Genomic DNA, 18,438 nt, shown 5'->3' with positions numbered 1-18,438 from the left:
ATTACAAAACCATACAATTACTTGTCAGTATCACTGATAGTTGAAACTGGAAAAGATCAGCATAAATCTGCACTGTGTTAAGGTCTTTCTTAACAAAGTCCACTTTACATTTGCTAACGGAGTATGTCTGATCTATCCATTATGCCATAAAAGTTGTACACTAGTTGTTTAAAGGAAAAGATCTGGTCTGATTCAGTTATGAGTTCAACAGTACAGCTTTGGCGTTTTTATTCATACACGCTACAAGGTTTCCCCCACCTAATGTGGATCTCTTCCTGAAAGGACAACTAGAAAAAAAGAAACATGTAATCATGAGAAAATCAGATTTTTCTTAATCATTCTTCTCACCTATGAACATCGCGGCGCCGGCTCGCACTTCAGCCCAGTTGCTTTTGAAGAACTGAATAACTGTGATATGGTAGAAGTTCAGCATACCAGGGAAGTCCTGAATCTACAGATAGATAGACATAAAAAGAAAATGTTCTATTTTTAAAACACCGCTAGGAGAATCAAACAAAAAAAAAGGTTCATTGTCATAGAAAAATGTCTCCAAGAAAAAAATACATTACTATGTATTTAGTCAGGTCATTAATGAACTCCCCGTAGTGCAATCCTTTGTCTTCATGGAGGTGGTTTTGAAACATGGCTGTGATCTGCTCAGACCCCACAACTGGAGCGCACACACGCATAGCAAACTTACAGGCCTGGTAAAGAAAAAGAAATGGCAATATGAACGCTCACACTGGTCAGCCCTTTCTTTAGCGTCCAGAAGTCGCAACATTTTTATACAATGGTTTGTAAGTTGGGGGAAAAAATGGGAACATCTAAAATTCTGTGAAATGACAGATGGTAACGAGATGTCTCCACAATACAGTGCAAAAATAAGTACAATGGCAATTTGCGCTAAGCTATCCAACTGTACCCCGTAGATCACAAAGTTCAAATCTGATACAACAACTAGTTACAACAAATAATTCATAAAGATCACTAAGACATTTTAGCATTTGGACTTAATTTCAGTGAGGAGGTTGGGCTACTTAGTTTAGAAATTGCTTGTTTGAATCTTTTTCATAGGACAAGAGATCACAACTCATGGATTCCAGTTACATGGATGAAAACAACATGCATAGAACGTAGAACATCTCCCCTTCACGTTTACATTTCACCAACTATGTTTATTTCAAAACAAACCTGTTTGTCCTGTTATGGACAAACCTCTGTTTAATTTAACATAATGAAAAAGGGGAAATGTGCCTTTGGTGTAAAACAAGGTGCTGTGAATAACACACATATGCTTTTAGGTGTTCTCACCTTGACCACCTCCGGGCTGGGGTCGTTGAGGTGCAGGAGGAGGCTGACCAGTACATTGTGGAGCTGGTCTTTAAAGACAGGCTCTCCTGCTCCAAACTTAGAGAGGTTGCCCAACAGTGTTATGGAGGCACATCGGATTTCATCATTGTCCTGTGAATTCACAGCAGTATTAGGTTTCTTTTGGTTTTAACGGCCCTTATCTTTTACAAAGGCTAACAGCTGGAGCAGTGTTCTTAAAAGAAGGACCAAAGCCAAAGCACAAAATGTTGTAACAAGGCACAAATTGCAGTGTCTTTAAAACACACATTATGATATTTGCAACAGGACACCAAAACGGAAAAAGTGGTATTGTGTAAACCTTTCTGGGATGCTTTAAGATGTTTAAAAAGGAAATCCATTTCTGTAGGTTTTTTTTCTTAATTTACCAGTTATTGTATAATGGGAACAGAACTTACATTTTCTAAGAAAGGTTTAATCTTCATGAAGATGTACACCACTAGGAGCTGGACGTTTTTCTTGTCCAGGTATACCAGGACTTTGGAGAGGCCAGACATGGCCTCAAGGGTGATCTGTTTATCGGGATCATCTTTCTCCTCCATTCCTGAGCTCATTGCCGCCAGCAGCTCTTTGGCGTACTTGTTCACCTGTTAGTTTGGAACAAAGAGCCGTGTCAGGGTCCCCCCATGGCTCGTGTACAAATGGAGCACATTAAAAAAAAACAAAACAATAAAAGGAAGATTATGGATATAATACTTACGTCACCGCAGTTCATGTGAGACAGATATTTCATTACAGTGAATATGAAAGACATGCACAGTGCTGAGAAAAAGTGTGTAAACCCCCAAAAGAATTAGAGGAATTACACATCTTTACAATGATTCCCTTTGTTTAACAGAAACCAGTTAAACTGCTTTTTTCTTAAATAAGCAACAGTTTATATCTACCCAACGTTTTGAGACACAATGTATAAAGCAGAAACAACTAATCACTTAGAAAAAGAATATGTGAACTAACAAGCACACCCTTAGCAGAATTAAGGCCGTAATTAGAATCAGGGCAATAAATAATTGGATGACAAGTAAACAAAAGAATGAGGCTGGCCATCTCCGTTCCATACAAACTTGGTATGTGGACACGTCATGCACAATCAAAGCTCATAGCAGAGGGCAGAAAAAGAGTTGCTGACACTCAGTCTGGTCAGAGTTAAAAAAACATGTCATCCTTCAAGTGACAGATAGACTGTCTACAAGTGGAATATTAAAGACCATGATGTCTACCTAGGACTCCCCAAACAGCCCAGAAAACCATCAGAGTAACATCAGTTACTCAGAGTAACATGGATCTTCAGGTCTTTCTCACAGCAGTTTATGACAGTGTTTATGTGTTAGCTAACAGAAAACTGAAAAAATGAATTAATTTTGTTCTTGGGAGAATAGCCAGGAAGAAACCATTGCTCTTTAACAAAAGAATCTTACCACACATCTCTCACCAAAGAGATGCTCACCAAAGAGCACCCAGACAATCCACAAGACTACTGGAAACAAAATGTATTTTGGATTGGACAAGTCCAGCCTTAAGCCCCATTCAAATGTTATGGTAGATTCTTACATAGTCTGTGCAAGGAAACCACCAAATGTCTTGAAACATTCTGTAAGGAAGAATTGGCCATAATTTAAAAATGCAAGATCCAGGAGACTAATACACAGTTAAAGCAAAAGTCTAGTTGAAGGCATTGCTGTTCAAGGGAGATTCACTAGTTACTGAAACTAAGGGCTTACACATTTATTCACACAATATTTAATGATGGATCATTTTGATGATTAAACCTATCTTGTACATGTTTAAGCGGGTTATATTCATCTATTTAGACATTTGTGATGATCTTATTCCATTTTAAGTGAGGACCAAATTAAGGAGTTCATACACTTTTTCTCTGCACTGTTCATGCATTACTCCCTTTCTTGTCTTACAGAGGAGGCAGCTGAAGACCAAGAGGATGGTACTGTACCTTTTCCGGAGATCCTACAGCAATGTTCCCCAAGCCTCGCACAGCCAGCATGCGGACTACACCACAAGGATCAGAAATCCTTTCCATCATGTTGTTCATGAGCATGTCCATCATCATCAGCTCTGTCACAACGTGGTGGTTCAAAAGCTTAGGAACGAGAACATTGAAGGAGTGAGAAAACAGCTCGTTTATACAGTACCTGCCAGTTAAGGTACTGTCTCAATGCAATCTTGTACTAGACTACAAATTAACTGAAAAAGAATGGATGGATTTTTCACACCACATCTCTATGTAAAAAAAGCACTTCAAAAGAACACAGAATGCCAATAAATAAAAGAGAGACTACCACTTCTAACACAAAAGAAGTCATGTTGGCTACCAATCTACAAACAAGGACCTCTTTAAACAGGAAAAAAAATCAGGACCATGTCCTTAAGTTAAAAGTAAATAGGTGTGTTAGTATTTTATTGTGATATCTTGCTCGGTTTTCATCTGTGATTGTTTCTAATCAATTCCATTCATATTCATGTAACTTCCATTTTCAAATGAGGCACTGCGATGGATATATACTGTATGGCACAGATCCCTCCCTCTATCCCCACCCCCAATCACTAAGCAAAATTTGTAAGAAATTAAACATTTAATAAGAAATACATTTAGGCATATAAGCATTTTACTTTTGAAAGTATAATTCGGTAGGACTTTCTCGATACTTGGAAGATGCTAAACTAAACTGAAGTGAAAACCTGACTGTGACAAAAAAATAACCTTATTAAATAACTACGGTTCACTGCTCTCTCATTCCCAACTTCCTCACTAACCTCTGAGAAGAAAGCTGTGATGGTCACCCTCTGGCACTCATAAATGTTGCTAAGGCTTGGGCACAGGTTTTCCACAATGCCAGGCAGACGTGGGCCAGCATGTTTTGCCATAGCCCTGTTGATAAATAATCACTCAAACTCACTTTGCTGCACCACTGAAACAAACTGTTAAAAAAACCCTCTACAAAACTGTTAGGAAACTGTAGGCCTTCATCAAAGAGGCCCTGTTGAGCATTAGATTTCTGTAATTACAACTGGTACAAAATCTTAAAATGTCTGCACACCATGGTGCCTAAAAATCAAGATTTAAACTGTAAACAACATGATTCACCTGTGGAAATTGCAGAAGGCTTTTCAGCATGACAAAAACCAATTATATTCTCTTCGAAAATGATGGAAAATGGACTTTCTTTAGAATTACTGCACATGAACTCGCACGCTAAGAAGAAAAGCAAACACGCTGGGAAAAGGTTGTTGAAGTGGACATTGCAAAACAAAGTGAAATAAGTAATGCTCATGCTTCCAATATTGTATGTGAACAAACATTATGGAAACAAAGAAGGCAAATATCTGTACTATGATAAATACTTGAATTTTGTTTAATGTTCTCTTTAAGTCAACTGAAACAATAAATTGAGTTACTGGAAAAGAGAGACACATTCCCACATTTGAAATCCTTTCCTCGGGAAACCTACCTGGCGAGTTTTCGACATTCCATGCGGCAGTGTCTTCCTACTTCGGGGGTGGTTTCCCCACAGAAAGCGAGTTTACCCTTGCACGTTTCTATCGCACGAGTCGCTCGTACCTGGCCAGAAGAGTAACGCCAGCCGTGTGCTGCGGAGGATCCTTCATCTTCTCCCAGGCTCCCTCCAGGTCCAGGGGCTTCACCACCTCCTCCAGCTGAGCACGGGCCAACAAGATACGCAGGGCCTCCACTGCCACGCTGCAGCAAGGACAAGCACGGCCCAAAAATGTTGACTTTGGGGTGACTGTTACACTCTTACCTTACCAGAGGCTCAAAAATGAGAAAAACACTCCACAGCTCTATAGTGTATACTTCCCAGGCAGGGTAAGGCAAACATAGACCAGCACTGTTCAATCCAGCGTATTGTGTCTTTAAAGCAGAAGCTCCTGAAGAAGCTGTTTAACTGGTCAGATTAATAATAATAATAATAATAATAATAATAATAATAATAATAATAAACTTTATTTTATATAGTCCCTTTGAAGGTGGCATCTCAAAGTGCTTTACAGAATGACAACAATAAAAAAAATACACAAGATGTACACAATGTAAATACACAATGAGAGGACATGGTAGATGGTGATACTTAACACAGTAGGAGCAGAGGGATAAATAAAAGAACCGGATAAGTAAAGGCCCTTCTAAAGAAGAAGGTTTGAGTCTGGATTTGAAGGAGTTTAGGAAAGGCGACTCTCTGATACCCTTGGGGATAGAGTTCCAGAGCTTTGGGGCATAACAGGACAAGGCCCTGTCACCCACAGAGTGTAGAAGGGCTTGGGGGACAGTTAGGAGATGAGAATTAGAAGAGTGAAGGTTGTGAAGTGGGGAGTAGGATGACAGTAGGTCAGAGGTGCAAAGCCATGCAGAGCCTTATAGGCGACCATGAAGATTTTGAAGTCAACATGAAACCTGACAGGAAGCCAGTGCAAGGACTCCAGGACAGGAGTGATGTGATCATTCCTTATCACTCATTAAGCCAGTAACCAGCTGGTTTAGTGCATTAAAAGCATCAGGTTAAGGATCGGCCAATCCTGATGTGGACCATTGAAGGGCCACGTGGATACCTTGTGGTGAGATTGTGTGTTCTAAAAGCAGTCAGTCCATAGGAAGTAAAGAAATCAAAATGCAGTCTTTGCTATTTAATTTGAAATGGGAGAAAATCCTTTTTGCTAGGACCGCTTGAAAGATCGCAGTCCAGGTGGAGGGATCATAGATTTGAGTAGCACTCACCCACACACATCAAAGGTAGCTGGGGGCTTGCCAGACGACCTCCGGTCTTGGCTAATGCAGTTGCTGTTGATGTCCTTGGGGAGCTGAACCCCAACGCTTGAGCCTAGGCGCACGAGCAGAGCACTGAAGAGCTGAGGAAACATGGCCAGGACAGCCTCCTGGGTTTGGCCATTCAGCATCATCTCACGCAAGGCACACGTCATCTGTCAAAGGCACAGAGATTGAATTGGGCACAAATGCAGTCTTGACTGAAAAACTCAAGAGTCTGAGACATTTCCACGATTACTTACAGCTAAGGGATGACTGGTTGCTAGTTTTGCTACAGTGGATCTCAGCATGGATTCCTTCTTGTCCACAAATGGCACCATCACATTTAGCTTCTCAATTATTAGCTCCATGATCTGAGATGCCAAAGTGCTATCAGCACCCAGAGCTATCCACATTTCACAGCACCAACTTAAGAAAAAATAAAAGAAACTAATCATGTAATATATGTCATTTCTTTTCAGAAGAGGCACAACAAGAGTACTTTGATGCATTTAATTAAAATGATGAACCAAAATTCACATTTGGAGGTGTAGCAGATCCTGGGCAGAATTTACCCAGTGGGTAAAAATGCTTCTAGCTCCACCAAACTAGCTCACTAATATTAGAGTAATAAAAAACCTTAAAAGAACGTAACGGCGCATGGATTGTACAGAGTACTTCTAAGCACAATGAAATTGCCATATTTAAGAGAAAAACAGAAGAGAAGATCACTTTATTAGCCATATATAATTTCTTTGTCTTTTTCGCATACCCCAACTTGCTCTCCATGAGACACACAGACACACTCAAACAGACAGAAGCTTGGGGTTAGAGCGCAGGGTCAGCCATTGTACAGCGCCCCTGGAGCAGTTGGGTTTAAGGGCCTTGCTCAGGGGCCCAATGGATTAGGATTCCTCTGCTGGGTGAGGGATTTGAACCGGCAACCTTCCAGCCACAGGCGCAGATCCTTAACCACAGAGCCACCGTTCCGCCCATTTGTTTTTTAAGAGAAGGAAGATAATATAAATTGTGCAAGTTAAATAAGGCTTTTTTCAAGGAAGCTACAAAATGAATACTAAAAAAATCGTACTTGGCTTTGGAATATTCAGTTCTTACTTGTCAAAAGGCAGAGGGTAGGAGATAAGGGTGTTTACGACAGTCTGCAAGTGCTGGGTGGCCAGAATGAGAATGGACTGGGCCACAGCTACTTTCACTTGCTCCTCTGCAATCGACTGGAGTCGAATGTGAAGAACCTCAAGGATTTCAGGAACCTGTAATAGATCAGAAGAGATCGACTTTCCCGGTTACTGAGGGCTGATTATACGGCATTGCCGAAGCCCGAATTGGTTACAACTTGGGTTTATTGTTAAAACAGTCTAAATATAAATCCAGTAACAGCAATTCTGAAACACAGGGTAAAAATCAAGGACAATCTCTGTGAAATCAATTAAAATTTAGCAGTTTTGATACTTATATCTATATGTTAAAATCAAAGCTGAAAGTTCTAGGTGAAGCCGACAGAATGAACCACCTGTCGATATCCCATAATAATCCTGTCAATGTGTTCTCAATGATGGCACAAAGTCTAGTTTTCAGAGAGGGCAAGCTGACCTTTTACAATATGTGGCAAATACATTTGATGTGCAGTTTTGTCTTCCAGCAGAAACCTGGAAAAACACAGAGTCAAGCTAATCTAAAGCAACACAGCTCTCCCTTATCTTCAACATACAATCAAAATCACCGAATGCCAGGGATATCCCAATGTAAACAATGTGATTTTCTGTACAGAAGCTGCTTACTTCCCATAGACATTGCAAAATGCAGTGTAATGTCTGGTGTGTGTTACTGCGTGCGAATTCTGCAAATCAAGTGTATTTAATTTTCTTTTTCATAAATATACAGTGCTTTAAACCATTCAAGTGAACTACAGGAAGATCCGCATTAACCTGTATTGTACAATGCATTTTGTCAAACATGGACAACAAAAGCTATAAAATTACAGTATATATTTTCACAATGTTTTCTGAAATTGTATTAATGAAACATAAAACAAAACAATAACTAAACCATTTCAATATGTCAAGAAAAAACACAGACGTGACACAAACATGAAAACATCATTAAACTGTTTATAAATGCTAGAAGTGTGTAAAAAAAGTATTAAAATGTGTAATAACTCAATTTTTGTAGCAAATTGCGTGAATTTCTATCCTATGTAGTAAGTTATGTTCAATGCTTATTCTCTACTACAAACAAAAGACAATGGCGCCCCCTGTGAAACCTAGAATGTATTTTAAATGCCATTTTTTCTAGAAGCAAAAGAAATTGTACTCACTAGTGACTGTGAAATAATACATACAGTAACTTGCAAAAGTAGATCTTTGCACATTTTTCACATTTTGTTTTTTCAAAGCAAAAACAAAAAAGTAAATAATTCATATGAAAGAAAAATGGAAAAGTCGTGATTGTATAACCCTTTTGCTGTGGCCAACGTGACTTGTGGTGAAAAATTACCTCAACAAGACAGACACTTTTAGCTAAGTGGTCTCCGTCTGAGTAACAATAGTAGTTCACACAATTTCAGAATACTGTACAAATGTCTTTGTAAGGTCCTTCAGCCAGTGAATTTCAAGCAAAAATCAAGGCAATTTCAAAATAACTTAGGGATAAAATGGACTTTATCGCTTCACTTTGATAATGAGCTTTAAGAAGCCATCTTAAAGGAGCTATATAAAATAAACTTTTACAGAATGCCAACAACAACAACAACAACAAAAAAAGACAAGATATGCACAATGAAAAAACACAATAAGAGGAGACAGTAGATGGGGGTACTGAAAACACTAGGACCAGAGGGGTAAATAACAGAACCAAATAAGTAAGGGCCCTTCTAAAGAAGAAGGTTTTGAGGCTAGAGAACGTCTTTGAGAATGGTGAATTCAATTATTATGAAGTGGAAGGCACCCAGACACTATCCGAGTCTATCAAAGGCATCACGAGGCCAATAGCAACTCTGAAGGAGTCCAGTGGCTAACAAGGGAGAAAATATCCAGGGGTCAACATCTCTCAATGAATCCAAAAACATTTAACATAACTTTCCACATAGTTTGTATGAAACTGAAAAAGAAACCCCTCAAAATCTCAAATCCCACACGAGGTTTGCAACAAAGCATTACTGCAAACGTGGCAAATCTTTTGGTTGAACTAAACTGGAACCGTTTTGGTCTAAATGCAAAGTGTTGCATCTGACACACAACCCAACCCCAGTGCATCACTCAGTCAACACCAGCCCTACTGTCAAGCATGGAAGTTGTAACATTTTATTTTAGATCTGCTTCTCATCAGCAGGGACTGGGAAGCTTGTCAAGACTGATGGGGAAAAAGATGAAGCAAAGTACTGGCAAAGCTTAGAGGAAAATCTGTTTCAGACCTTAATCTGGGACAAAAAAAAAATCACCTTTCAGCAGGACATTGATCCAAAGCTACCCTGGAGCGACTTAAGAATAAGAAAGTGAATATCCTTGAGTGAAGCAGGCAAAGTCCTGACTTGAATTCTACTGGGAATCTGTTGAAAGACGTGAATATTGCCATCTATAAGTGACCCCCAAGTAAACTGAGTTTAAGCAAATCTGCCAAAAAGAATGGGCAAAAAATTGCAACAAGCTCATGTTCAAAATTCGTTAAGACTAGCCCAAAAACACTTGTGGTTGTAAATGCTGCCAGAGGTGCTTCCATCTAATATTGAGGTCATGGATCTGAGTCATTTTGCAACCAACATAATTAACTTTTTTCTTAAGATATTACTGACAATCGGTGTAACTGTATCTTACCCTTCTGATCAGTCCTCAGTTTGAGCCTTCAGGTTTGGAGTAAAATATTAAGATGAAAAAAATCTGTATGCATCAATTGAGGACTTCACAAAATGGGAGAACACAGGAATTGTCCGAGAGCTTTTTCGAGACACCGTATATATTAAAATTAACGAAAATCTCTCCTTCACTCTTCTCATTGATACACATTATAATCCATGGTTGAAGTTATTGTCCACTGACAATATTTTGATGACACATTTTAATTCAAAATAGACCATTTAAGCCTCATAAGCCTTTTGGTATTTACACCCATAATTTTTACATATACAAATAAATGCTACAAAAAAAAGGTCATGCTTACCATGCATTTACAGCACCAAGTTCTTAAAGCTGCTGAACACAACAGGGGAACAAATTACGGGAGACAGAAAATAATTCGCTCACCAGGTCTTGCAGTCCAGCACCACGGGTTTTGAGAATAGTGTTTAAAACCACACTCGAAGCTCGAGAGCAGTTGGGCTGCAAATCAACCAGGCCTTCAAAGAGCATGAAAATGAGCGTGTTCAGCTGCTGTTGGGGCAGGCGCTTGCTGATGATCTGAAGGTGAAGAAAACACGTTACCGACAGGAAAACGATTAAACTCCAACGCAGCGCAAAAATTCTCCCACGAGATGCGATTGTGTCGACACGGTTTTGGCACCGTGCTTAGGAAATTCGGAACTGGCAGGTCACAGGCTCAGATCCCTGACTGGGATAGGGCCGCTGTACCCTTAAGGAAGTCGCTTCACTTAAATCGCTTCAATAAAATATCCACCTGTATGAAGGGGTACAGATGTTAAGTCCATATTACTTAATGTGTCAGTCAAGTAAATTAATAATACACACACGCAGCGGAGAAGAAAAAACTGAAACACCAATGTAAAGTCACTCAAGATGGCACTGGGCCATTGCATGCAGCCATTACAGTCTGTATAGAGTCCATCAGTAACTGGAATTCAGAAATAGGGTTGTGACACCATCAAGTCAATCAACTCGCACCTGGTTGATAGAGGTAAGAAATGGTGTCTTAGGCATTTCACCAGAATATTCTAGAAATGCTCAAATGGCCATGGATGAATAAGATCAATGTTATTCAAGCCACTGGGAGACCACATATCTCTGCGGATCTGAGCATTGTGATTCTGGAGATCAGCCCTCCCAACACAAAAGAACATGAGGTGAAGATGACCACTCAGTACATTATGTAATGATAAGCATTGACCAGGCCTCCTAAGGGAATGATTGCTCCTAAACCATGCCAGGAAAATGCGAGTCATATCATTAGGAAGGTTGGTGCCACATGTGCACTCATCTGCAACATGGTGAGGAGTCTGATATCACATTCCTCCCATGCTTGATAGCGCATTGCACTCAACGAGCAAATATGCTCTGAGGAGTAGTCAGATGAGTAGTTTTGATCAAACTAGCTGCTCTTGCCCCAGGTCGAAATTTGTAGTCAACCGATCTGCAGTTGCTCACCCATTTTGACTTGCAGTTCCAAAAAAAACCACAAGGACATCCTGATCCTGAAGTATGTGTTTCAACCGACTGCTGCCCTTTATTGCTGATGTCTATCCCTTGATTTCCAAGCTGACAATGCCTTAGACACTATCGCTTCTGAATCATCATGCTGGGCTGTCTTGGTCACTGAAGCTCCACACCAATGCACCCCAGCATTGAAACCCTCTTACAAAGTCACTGATATCTCCCCTCTTGCAGCCAGACTAAGTATAATTATAGGCAATGAGGCCTGTTCGGCATTTTTATACCTGACTTTGAGCATGCTGGGATGTTATCTGTTTAATTAGCGCATGAGCCAGGGCTTTGAGGAAGCCCTTGCTTTCAATATACTTGATGTCTCTGCATCCATTTCCATTTTGTTTTAACCCACTGCCTGTATAAACACATATCCACACTCTTAACAGTACTGCACTCTTTACCTTTGTGAGCTCAGAACATGTTTTGTACAGGACAGAAGGGTCAGGATTGTCCAGTTTATCTCTCAGGATAATCAGGCTTTCAACTGATTCATCTTTGTGGTCTAGCGCAAACCCTGAACAAAATAAAATCTCAGTTAGTGGTCCACAAGGTGAAATTCCTAATATTAAGGAAAATATCACAACTGTTCTTTGTTTCATAACTGGGAGCAGGCTCCTTTGTTAGAAATGTATTTCTACATTGTTACACACAACCTCCAAAAGTGAAAAACAAATGCTGAAAAAAGTTATGACAAATGAAATCCTAGGCTGTGAGGCTGCAAAATGTGTTTCTTGGTTAGCGGTATGCAGACCTCCTATAGTCACTGTATCCTGGAATACAATTTTGAGATACATTTCAGTATTTTAACCTACAATAATTATGCGTTTGATCCCCATACCTTCGTAACGAAGCTGAATGTTGAGAAGAGTGTAGATGCAGTCCATAGCGGCCTTGCGGACTACCGGATGTGGATCGGTACATCTCGGAGCCAAACGGCCCAGCAGGGCACCCAGGTTATGAAAAGATACCATGTTCTACCGACAGAAACAAACAAGCTGTTAAACTACTGATTTATAATACACTAGTGAGTCCGGATATTTGCAACACTTACCACAAAACAAAAAAGTAAAGTGAGTACTACTTTATTCATCACTGCATAAAAAGACTACAACTGCTCTTCATAGTAGTTCACCCTTTATAAAACCATTAAATGAAATCTGGTATGTAAAAAAAACCCAAGAAATTAAAAAATGTAATAATTCTGACTGGAGTCGACATCACATAAATGGGCACTGGTGTTCTAGATTCAGTTTAAAGAAAAGCATTAAGGTTACCTTAATGGACAATACTTTTTTGGAAAATCAATCTGTATAAACCTATGCACATTTTGCACATATTCTATTGTTTTTACAGTTACTATGATCATCATATTTTGCACACACCTATGTATTTATTTTAGATTTATGTTGTATAATTTTTAGTCTATTCTGATGTCTGTTTTTGCTTGTTTTGGGCTGGACTGCTGTAACACATCAATTTCCCTTCGGGATCAATAAAGCCTTATCTATCTATCTTACTGCCTGGACTTAAAACATTACATGTCGATTTGGCCGAAACTCTTTTGTATTGAATAGCGGGAACTATGTGTAGATGTGAGAATTCTGAAAGACGGTTCACAAAGTCAACCCACAGGACTACTTTAGGACTTCAGGAGAAACGAGAACCCACGCATACATGTGGACATTAAGAGGATGTGCAGTGAAGAACAAAAGGGAGGTCACAAACGAGAAAGGTCATTTGGATCACGTAGCTTGTTTGGTTTCAAGGTTTAAATCCAGTCAGTTCTTAAAAGAAACCAAGGGTACCAGCTTTAACAACATGTCTGCCTACAAGCTTTGTTTGTCTCACAGCCTCTAAAATAAACTTCCTCGTATTTCCCAGCTGTGCCTGGTTCATGCTTGACTGCTGCTCCTCAAGATTCCCATTGGGTTGACTTTATCAATGTCTTTGTGCCTACTTGAATGAACGTCACTCATAGTCATACCTATTTAAAGTTTAAAAAGTGTTATACTTTCACAGAAGGACATTTCTTTAAACCTAGAATGTATGTGGTTGCTCTTCTCTGGACTGATTCCGGAAGCAGTGATGTTATTTTTAACAGCATTTTAATCAAAAATGTACTCAAACGTCTTAATTTATCTTACAAGCACATTGAACAATAATATTGTAATATCCCTATTCTAACTTTAAATTATATATACGAACATTTTGGTTGCTTTTTTTAATTGCTTCCATACAGTCTACAAGATGAAAATGAGGCGCCAACACAAACCTTAACTCTCAGACAGCTTCTTCAAGTTCAATGTTTAGCATCTTTTCTTCAGTCTGTATTAAAAGTGTGTTGTAGATGCAACAATGGAATTCTAATTCTTCAAAAAACTACAAGTTGAACACCGTTATTATAATTGAAATGAGCTAAATGGGTGAAAAATCTACTTTCTAATGTTTTTCTTCCTTCTGAATATGAAAGTCCAAAAAATATTACATACAAGGTTTAAGGTATACAAGGTGAAGTGGATAATCTACATGCTTATTAACTAAATACACACCTGCATTTATCAACAAATGGGTTTAATAATGAGCTGCTCCTACCTTGACACTGAGATTCTCCAGATAGAAATCCAGCATCTCTGCTGTCATCTTCACAGCCCTTTCACGCTCAAAATCCTGCGCCGAGCTCAACCACCCCTCAATGTGCTTAAGGAGCAACACCAAAGTGGACTTTAAAGTAGCGCGATCATGGAACATATACTGTGCAAGATCAGGATTTGAGTGTACAGGCATCTCTTGATTTCCAAACGTAATTTGTTCAATGAAAAGTATTTGTAAGGAAAAATAATTAATCGACATTTAATTCCAATTAGATTATAGGAAATTCTTTGCTACAATTTTCAGACATACTTTTGTGTAGTACTTGAAATAAATTAAAATTAATTACATAAATTGAAGTAAAGAACGTTAAAATACGGTACAGCTTTCATTATTACAGATGCAGCCATTCAAAGTGTTAAATTTAAGGTTTTACTAAGGATATAGTAAACTGAACACTTTCTAGAAAGCTGACCTTGATAAGCAGGAGTTATGAAGGAAGTACTCTCGTTGTGGCAAAACCAAGTTTGTATTTCACAAAATATGTACAGTCTAAATCTGGACACTTTGTAACACATAGTGCCCAATTAGGATGCTTTGACCTACACTACTGCACCGAAGTAAATTCCTACAGTGGGATGCTCAACAGCAAAGTAATTTTGTTAGCTAGATCCAAAACATGCTCATTGGTTTAAAAAAAATCTGTATTAATTTCCACACTGATGTAGTAAAAATTTGTTAATCAGATGGTCAGAAATAAAGAGATACCAGTTATTTATAAGCTGTATTAAAACACATTCCAACTGTTATTTTAGTGTAAGCAGAAAACAATGTTACATTCAAGAAATAATTAGAATAAACCATATAGCACTTTACAGACATATATATTTCCTCAGCGTTCTTACCTTAAATATGTTCTGGAGACCGTCAGGACTCAAATCGTGAGCCAGAATGTTCTTTAATAAATCCTGTAGAGCACTGAATGTGTCTGCGTACAGGGCCTGTTAACAAATCCATGCAGACAGACAAAGCTAAGTAATTACAACAGATCTAAAATAACATGTTTCATCTTCAGGTTAAAACTATAAGACGATGGAAGGGATTTTTTTGCAGAACTGCTAGTTAAGTATGTGGTTATCTATAAAGTCACTGATTTAAACTGTGAAATGTCCACATCTAAACTGCAAGGTTATGATTTTATTGCCTCCGGTCTCTTTCAGGAGCTCTCGGGAGCTTGGTAGTGTCAGGATAAAGAGCCACTGCATCAGGCCCTTCCGAAAATATCACTACAAGGATCATGCTGAAACCTCACCTCTCTCTGCTGAAGGTCGTCGGCTTCCTCATCCTTCCCCCTGTCTGCATCCACAGGGGGGAGCCCAAACACACTGTTTAGACAGGTGCGTAACATGTCAAAGTTTTCATTTTCTGTCAGCGCAGGCTCTAAATTGCTGCTCCATGAGTCAAAGACAAACAGCTGTTTTTGTCATAGATAAAAATGAAGGCTGACTATATATATATAATTTAAGAAACCGTTATTAAAACTGCATCCTCCATATGGCTTTGATAGGTACAGTAGATCATTTTTAGTACCAATGATCCATTGGTTTAAGAGTAGTTTAAATTACATCCTCCCTCAAAGACCAGTCACCAGACAATTAAAACAAACTTAGGATTAATATTTTTTTCAGCATGGCATTAACCTGTGATTAATTAAAACCAAAACGGATCTTCCATCCATCCATTTCTAACTGCTTTATCCAATACTAGGTTGCAGGAGAGCCGGAGCCTATCCCAGCAAGCAATGGGCACAAGGTAGGAGGTACCACAGATGGGAACGATCCATCATGGGACACATAGAGACAAACATGCACACACTCACACTAGGTCCAATTTTCCCAGAAGCCAACCTACAAGTACGGTGTGTTTTGTGTAAATATAACCCAAAAAAGTATTCCTTTCTTCAAAGGAACAAGTAATAGGTTTATTCCATGCTGAAAAAAAGAAGAAAGAGAACACAACGTTTCGGCCGTAGAGCCTTCTTCAGGTGTGAGAGAGACAGGGCTTCCTTCAGCTGAATTCTGAAGTGAACAGATGCAAATTTTCCTTAAAAGAACACCTTCAATGTATAATTTGCATAAACTTCCAGTATTTGGTATTAGTAAATCCTGTATGTGATTTATCGAAGGGAGAGACAAGGTGACTGCTGGGGTTCAATTCCAGACTTGGAGTGCTATCTAGGTGGGGTTTTCCTCTGGGTTCTCCAGTTTCTGCTCACTATCTAAAAACATGCCAATTAATCTACCGGCTTCAAGCTGTGAGTGTTTGTGTCTGCACTGCGATGGACTGACGTCCCATCCACGGTGTATCCCACCTTATACTCATTGCTTGCTGGGATAGGATCTTAAACTGGATTTAGCAGTTAGGAAATGGATAGATTTCAAACATCTCTTGGTGCAAAAAGCACCAAAGATGGCCAGGTAACGATTGAACATGGAACCTTTTTTTGACATGATGCTCGTTTCATTCATGAAAATTATTAGCTATTTTATGGTTCACATTAAACAGACCCTTTCAGACATCTAGCTATATGGGCAGTGCAAAATGTGACCTTTGTTTCACCACAGATGTAGAGTACAAAGTGCTTCTTTTACTTTGACCGCACAAGACTAAGAAAAGCCATTTAAAGCTACACAACTACTGAAAGAAATTTGTTTTACAAGACAGGCTTCCATTTTGACATATACAAACATGACATTTTTTGCCAGCAGCACTGAAAGTTTGAAAGGTCTGAAAGTTTCTATTGAGGTTTAAGTATTATTTGGTCACCATGTAAGGATACATCAGGTTGGCGCAGGTGGTCATGGCCTGGTGGCGAATGGGAGTCTTCAGCACTTCTACTGGTTCACTTTTAATGAAATCCTTTGAACAGGGGGAAAAAAAATCAGGAATAATGATCAACACACAACAGTCACTCTTCTTTTAAAATAACAAAAGGCAATGCATGCTGTCTGTCCTCTTTTGTGAATGTGTATATATACGGGGAAGAAGCAAATTACATGAAAGTAAGGAAAACCGGTTTTCCTAAGGATGGAATTCATACTGGTTACATTTTTCTACTCACACATTGATATTTGTTCATTTGTTCTCGGTTTAATGCTGAAGAACTGAAAATGAACTGTTTACGTCTTTGTATTTCATCACTTTTAATATAAATTCCAATACACACAAGATTTGTGAGTCACGTTAACATGTTATTCGGAAAACATGTACTAGAGCAACGTATGTCTGACAGCTCTTATTGATACATCATTTAAAATACTTAGGAGCTGTTTTTCATGCTTCATTGATTCTAAACCAATATTGGTTTCTGCGAAACTGGGTGAATAGGACCATCATACATGGAATGGATTAATGAAGCAGTGTTACAGATTAAATAAGAAAACACAGCTAATTGCTTGAAGAGGAAAAGTGATGAATTTAAATGCGTATAGGGCCCATTAGAGGCTGACCTGAATGGCACCAGGCACACAAACATATTGCAAAAAAGACTGAGAGAATATGAAAAAAAAGAGAAAACAAACAAAGTTGTTCTCCTAAGATTGGAAGTAGTGGAGGAAAAAAAAAAAAGATAAGAACTCCCATCTGCTGATCTATATGGTCTTGAAATCAGGGATGAAACTACATTCCCGTGAAATATACTGACCATCATGAGACCCATCAGCTCCTGCTTTCGGGAAAACATGTAGCTCTGTCTCCGCACACAAGCGCTGATGGCCCTGGCGATCAGCCCCACACTCTTGATCAGGCTCAGCTTCATGGTCAGATCCTGCACAGCGTCAAACACACACACATACCGCCTCAGCCTGATATTTCAAGGTAAGCGACCGCAGAGGCTTAAAAACAAGACTGTGGTCCTCGCAACATTGCAATCTATTGGCAGGAGGAGATTCATTCAGCAAAAGGCTCTGGAAATGTATTTAATATTACAGACTCGATGCAATTAAAGAACAAAACCTTTAGTCCAGGTTCTCAGTTAATTTGTGGGATCAAAACCTGATGTTCAAGTGCACAGGAAGGAAAGAAAAATTCAGTATCCCTACTGACACATCACCCTTAAAAACAAATGACGCATCAGGTCAGGCACTTGGCCGGAGTCTCCTGGCCAATCTCTCCTCAAAGACCAAAGGGATAACAAAATTCACCTCCAGGTGTGAACAATTTAGGAGAGGAAACGCATTCAATAGAGTTCGTTGGTTGTACTGTAGTGGATCCTATAGGGCATGCACCTGGCGAGACGAGTTAAACTTAAGGTTTCTA

General features: G+C 39.1%; 1 protein-coding gene across 3 annotated transcripts in view; it reads right to left on the bottom strand.

Annotated features, from left to right (window-relative positions):
* mroh1 (maestro heat-like repeat family member 1) overlaps positions 1 to 18,438 on the bottom strand; it is a 42,118-nt gene that overhangs the window by 4,036 nt on the left and 19,644 nt on the right. For all 3 annotated transcript variants that reach the window (XM_088601778.1, XM_088601777.1, XM_088601779.1), the window contains 18 exons: positions 17,825 to 17,947; positions 16,961 to 17,040; positions 15,434 to 15,569; positions 15,027 to 15,122; positions 14,125 to 14,229; positions 12,371 to 12,506; positions 11,934 to 12,046; positions 10,399 to 10,551; positions 7,259 to 7,413; positions 6,406 to 6,571; positions 6,116 to 6,318; positions 4,946 to 5,083; positions 4,141 to 4,255; positions 3,320 to 3,466; positions 1,767 to 1,955; positions 1,312 to 1,461; positions 570 to 704; positions 349 to 451 (listed from right to left, as the gene is read on the bottom strand). In XM_088601778.1, the coding sequence (XP_088457904.1) occupies positions 349 to 451; positions 570 to 704; positions 1,312 to 1,461; positions 1,767 to 1,955; positions 3,320 to 3,466; positions 4,141 to 4,255; positions 4,946 to 5,083; positions 6,116 to 6,318; positions 6,406 to 6,571; positions 7,259 to 7,413; positions 10,399 to 10,551; positions 11,934 to 12,046; positions 12,371 to 12,506; positions 14,125 to 14,229; positions 15,027 to 15,122; positions 15,434 to 15,569; positions 16,961 to 17,040; positions 17,825 to 17,947 (2,443 nt within the window). The remainder of the gene's footprint in view (positions 1 to 348; positions 452 to 569; positions 705 to 1,311; positions 1,462 to 1,766; positions 1,956 to 3,319; positions 3,467 to 4,140; positions 4,256 to 4,945; positions 5,084 to 6,115; positions 6,319 to 6,405; positions 6,572 to 7,258; positions 7,414 to 10,398; positions 10,552 to 11,933; positions 12,047 to 12,370; positions 12,507 to 14,124; positions 14,230 to 15,026; positions 15,123 to 15,433; positions 15,570 to 16,960; positions 17,041 to 17,824; positions 17,948 to 18,438) is intronic.

This window comes from Lepisosteus platostomus, chromosome 12 (genome assembly GCF_059453375.1).
Source record: "Lepisosteus platostomus isolate fLepPlt1 chromosome 12, fLepPlt1.hap1, whole genome shotgun sequence".
Taxonomy (NCBI): Eukaryota; Metazoa; Chordata; class Actinopteri; order Semionotiformes; family Lepisosteidae; genus Lepisosteus; species Lepisosteus platostomus.
This window is presented reverse-complemented; position numbering and strand designations above follow the sequence as displayed.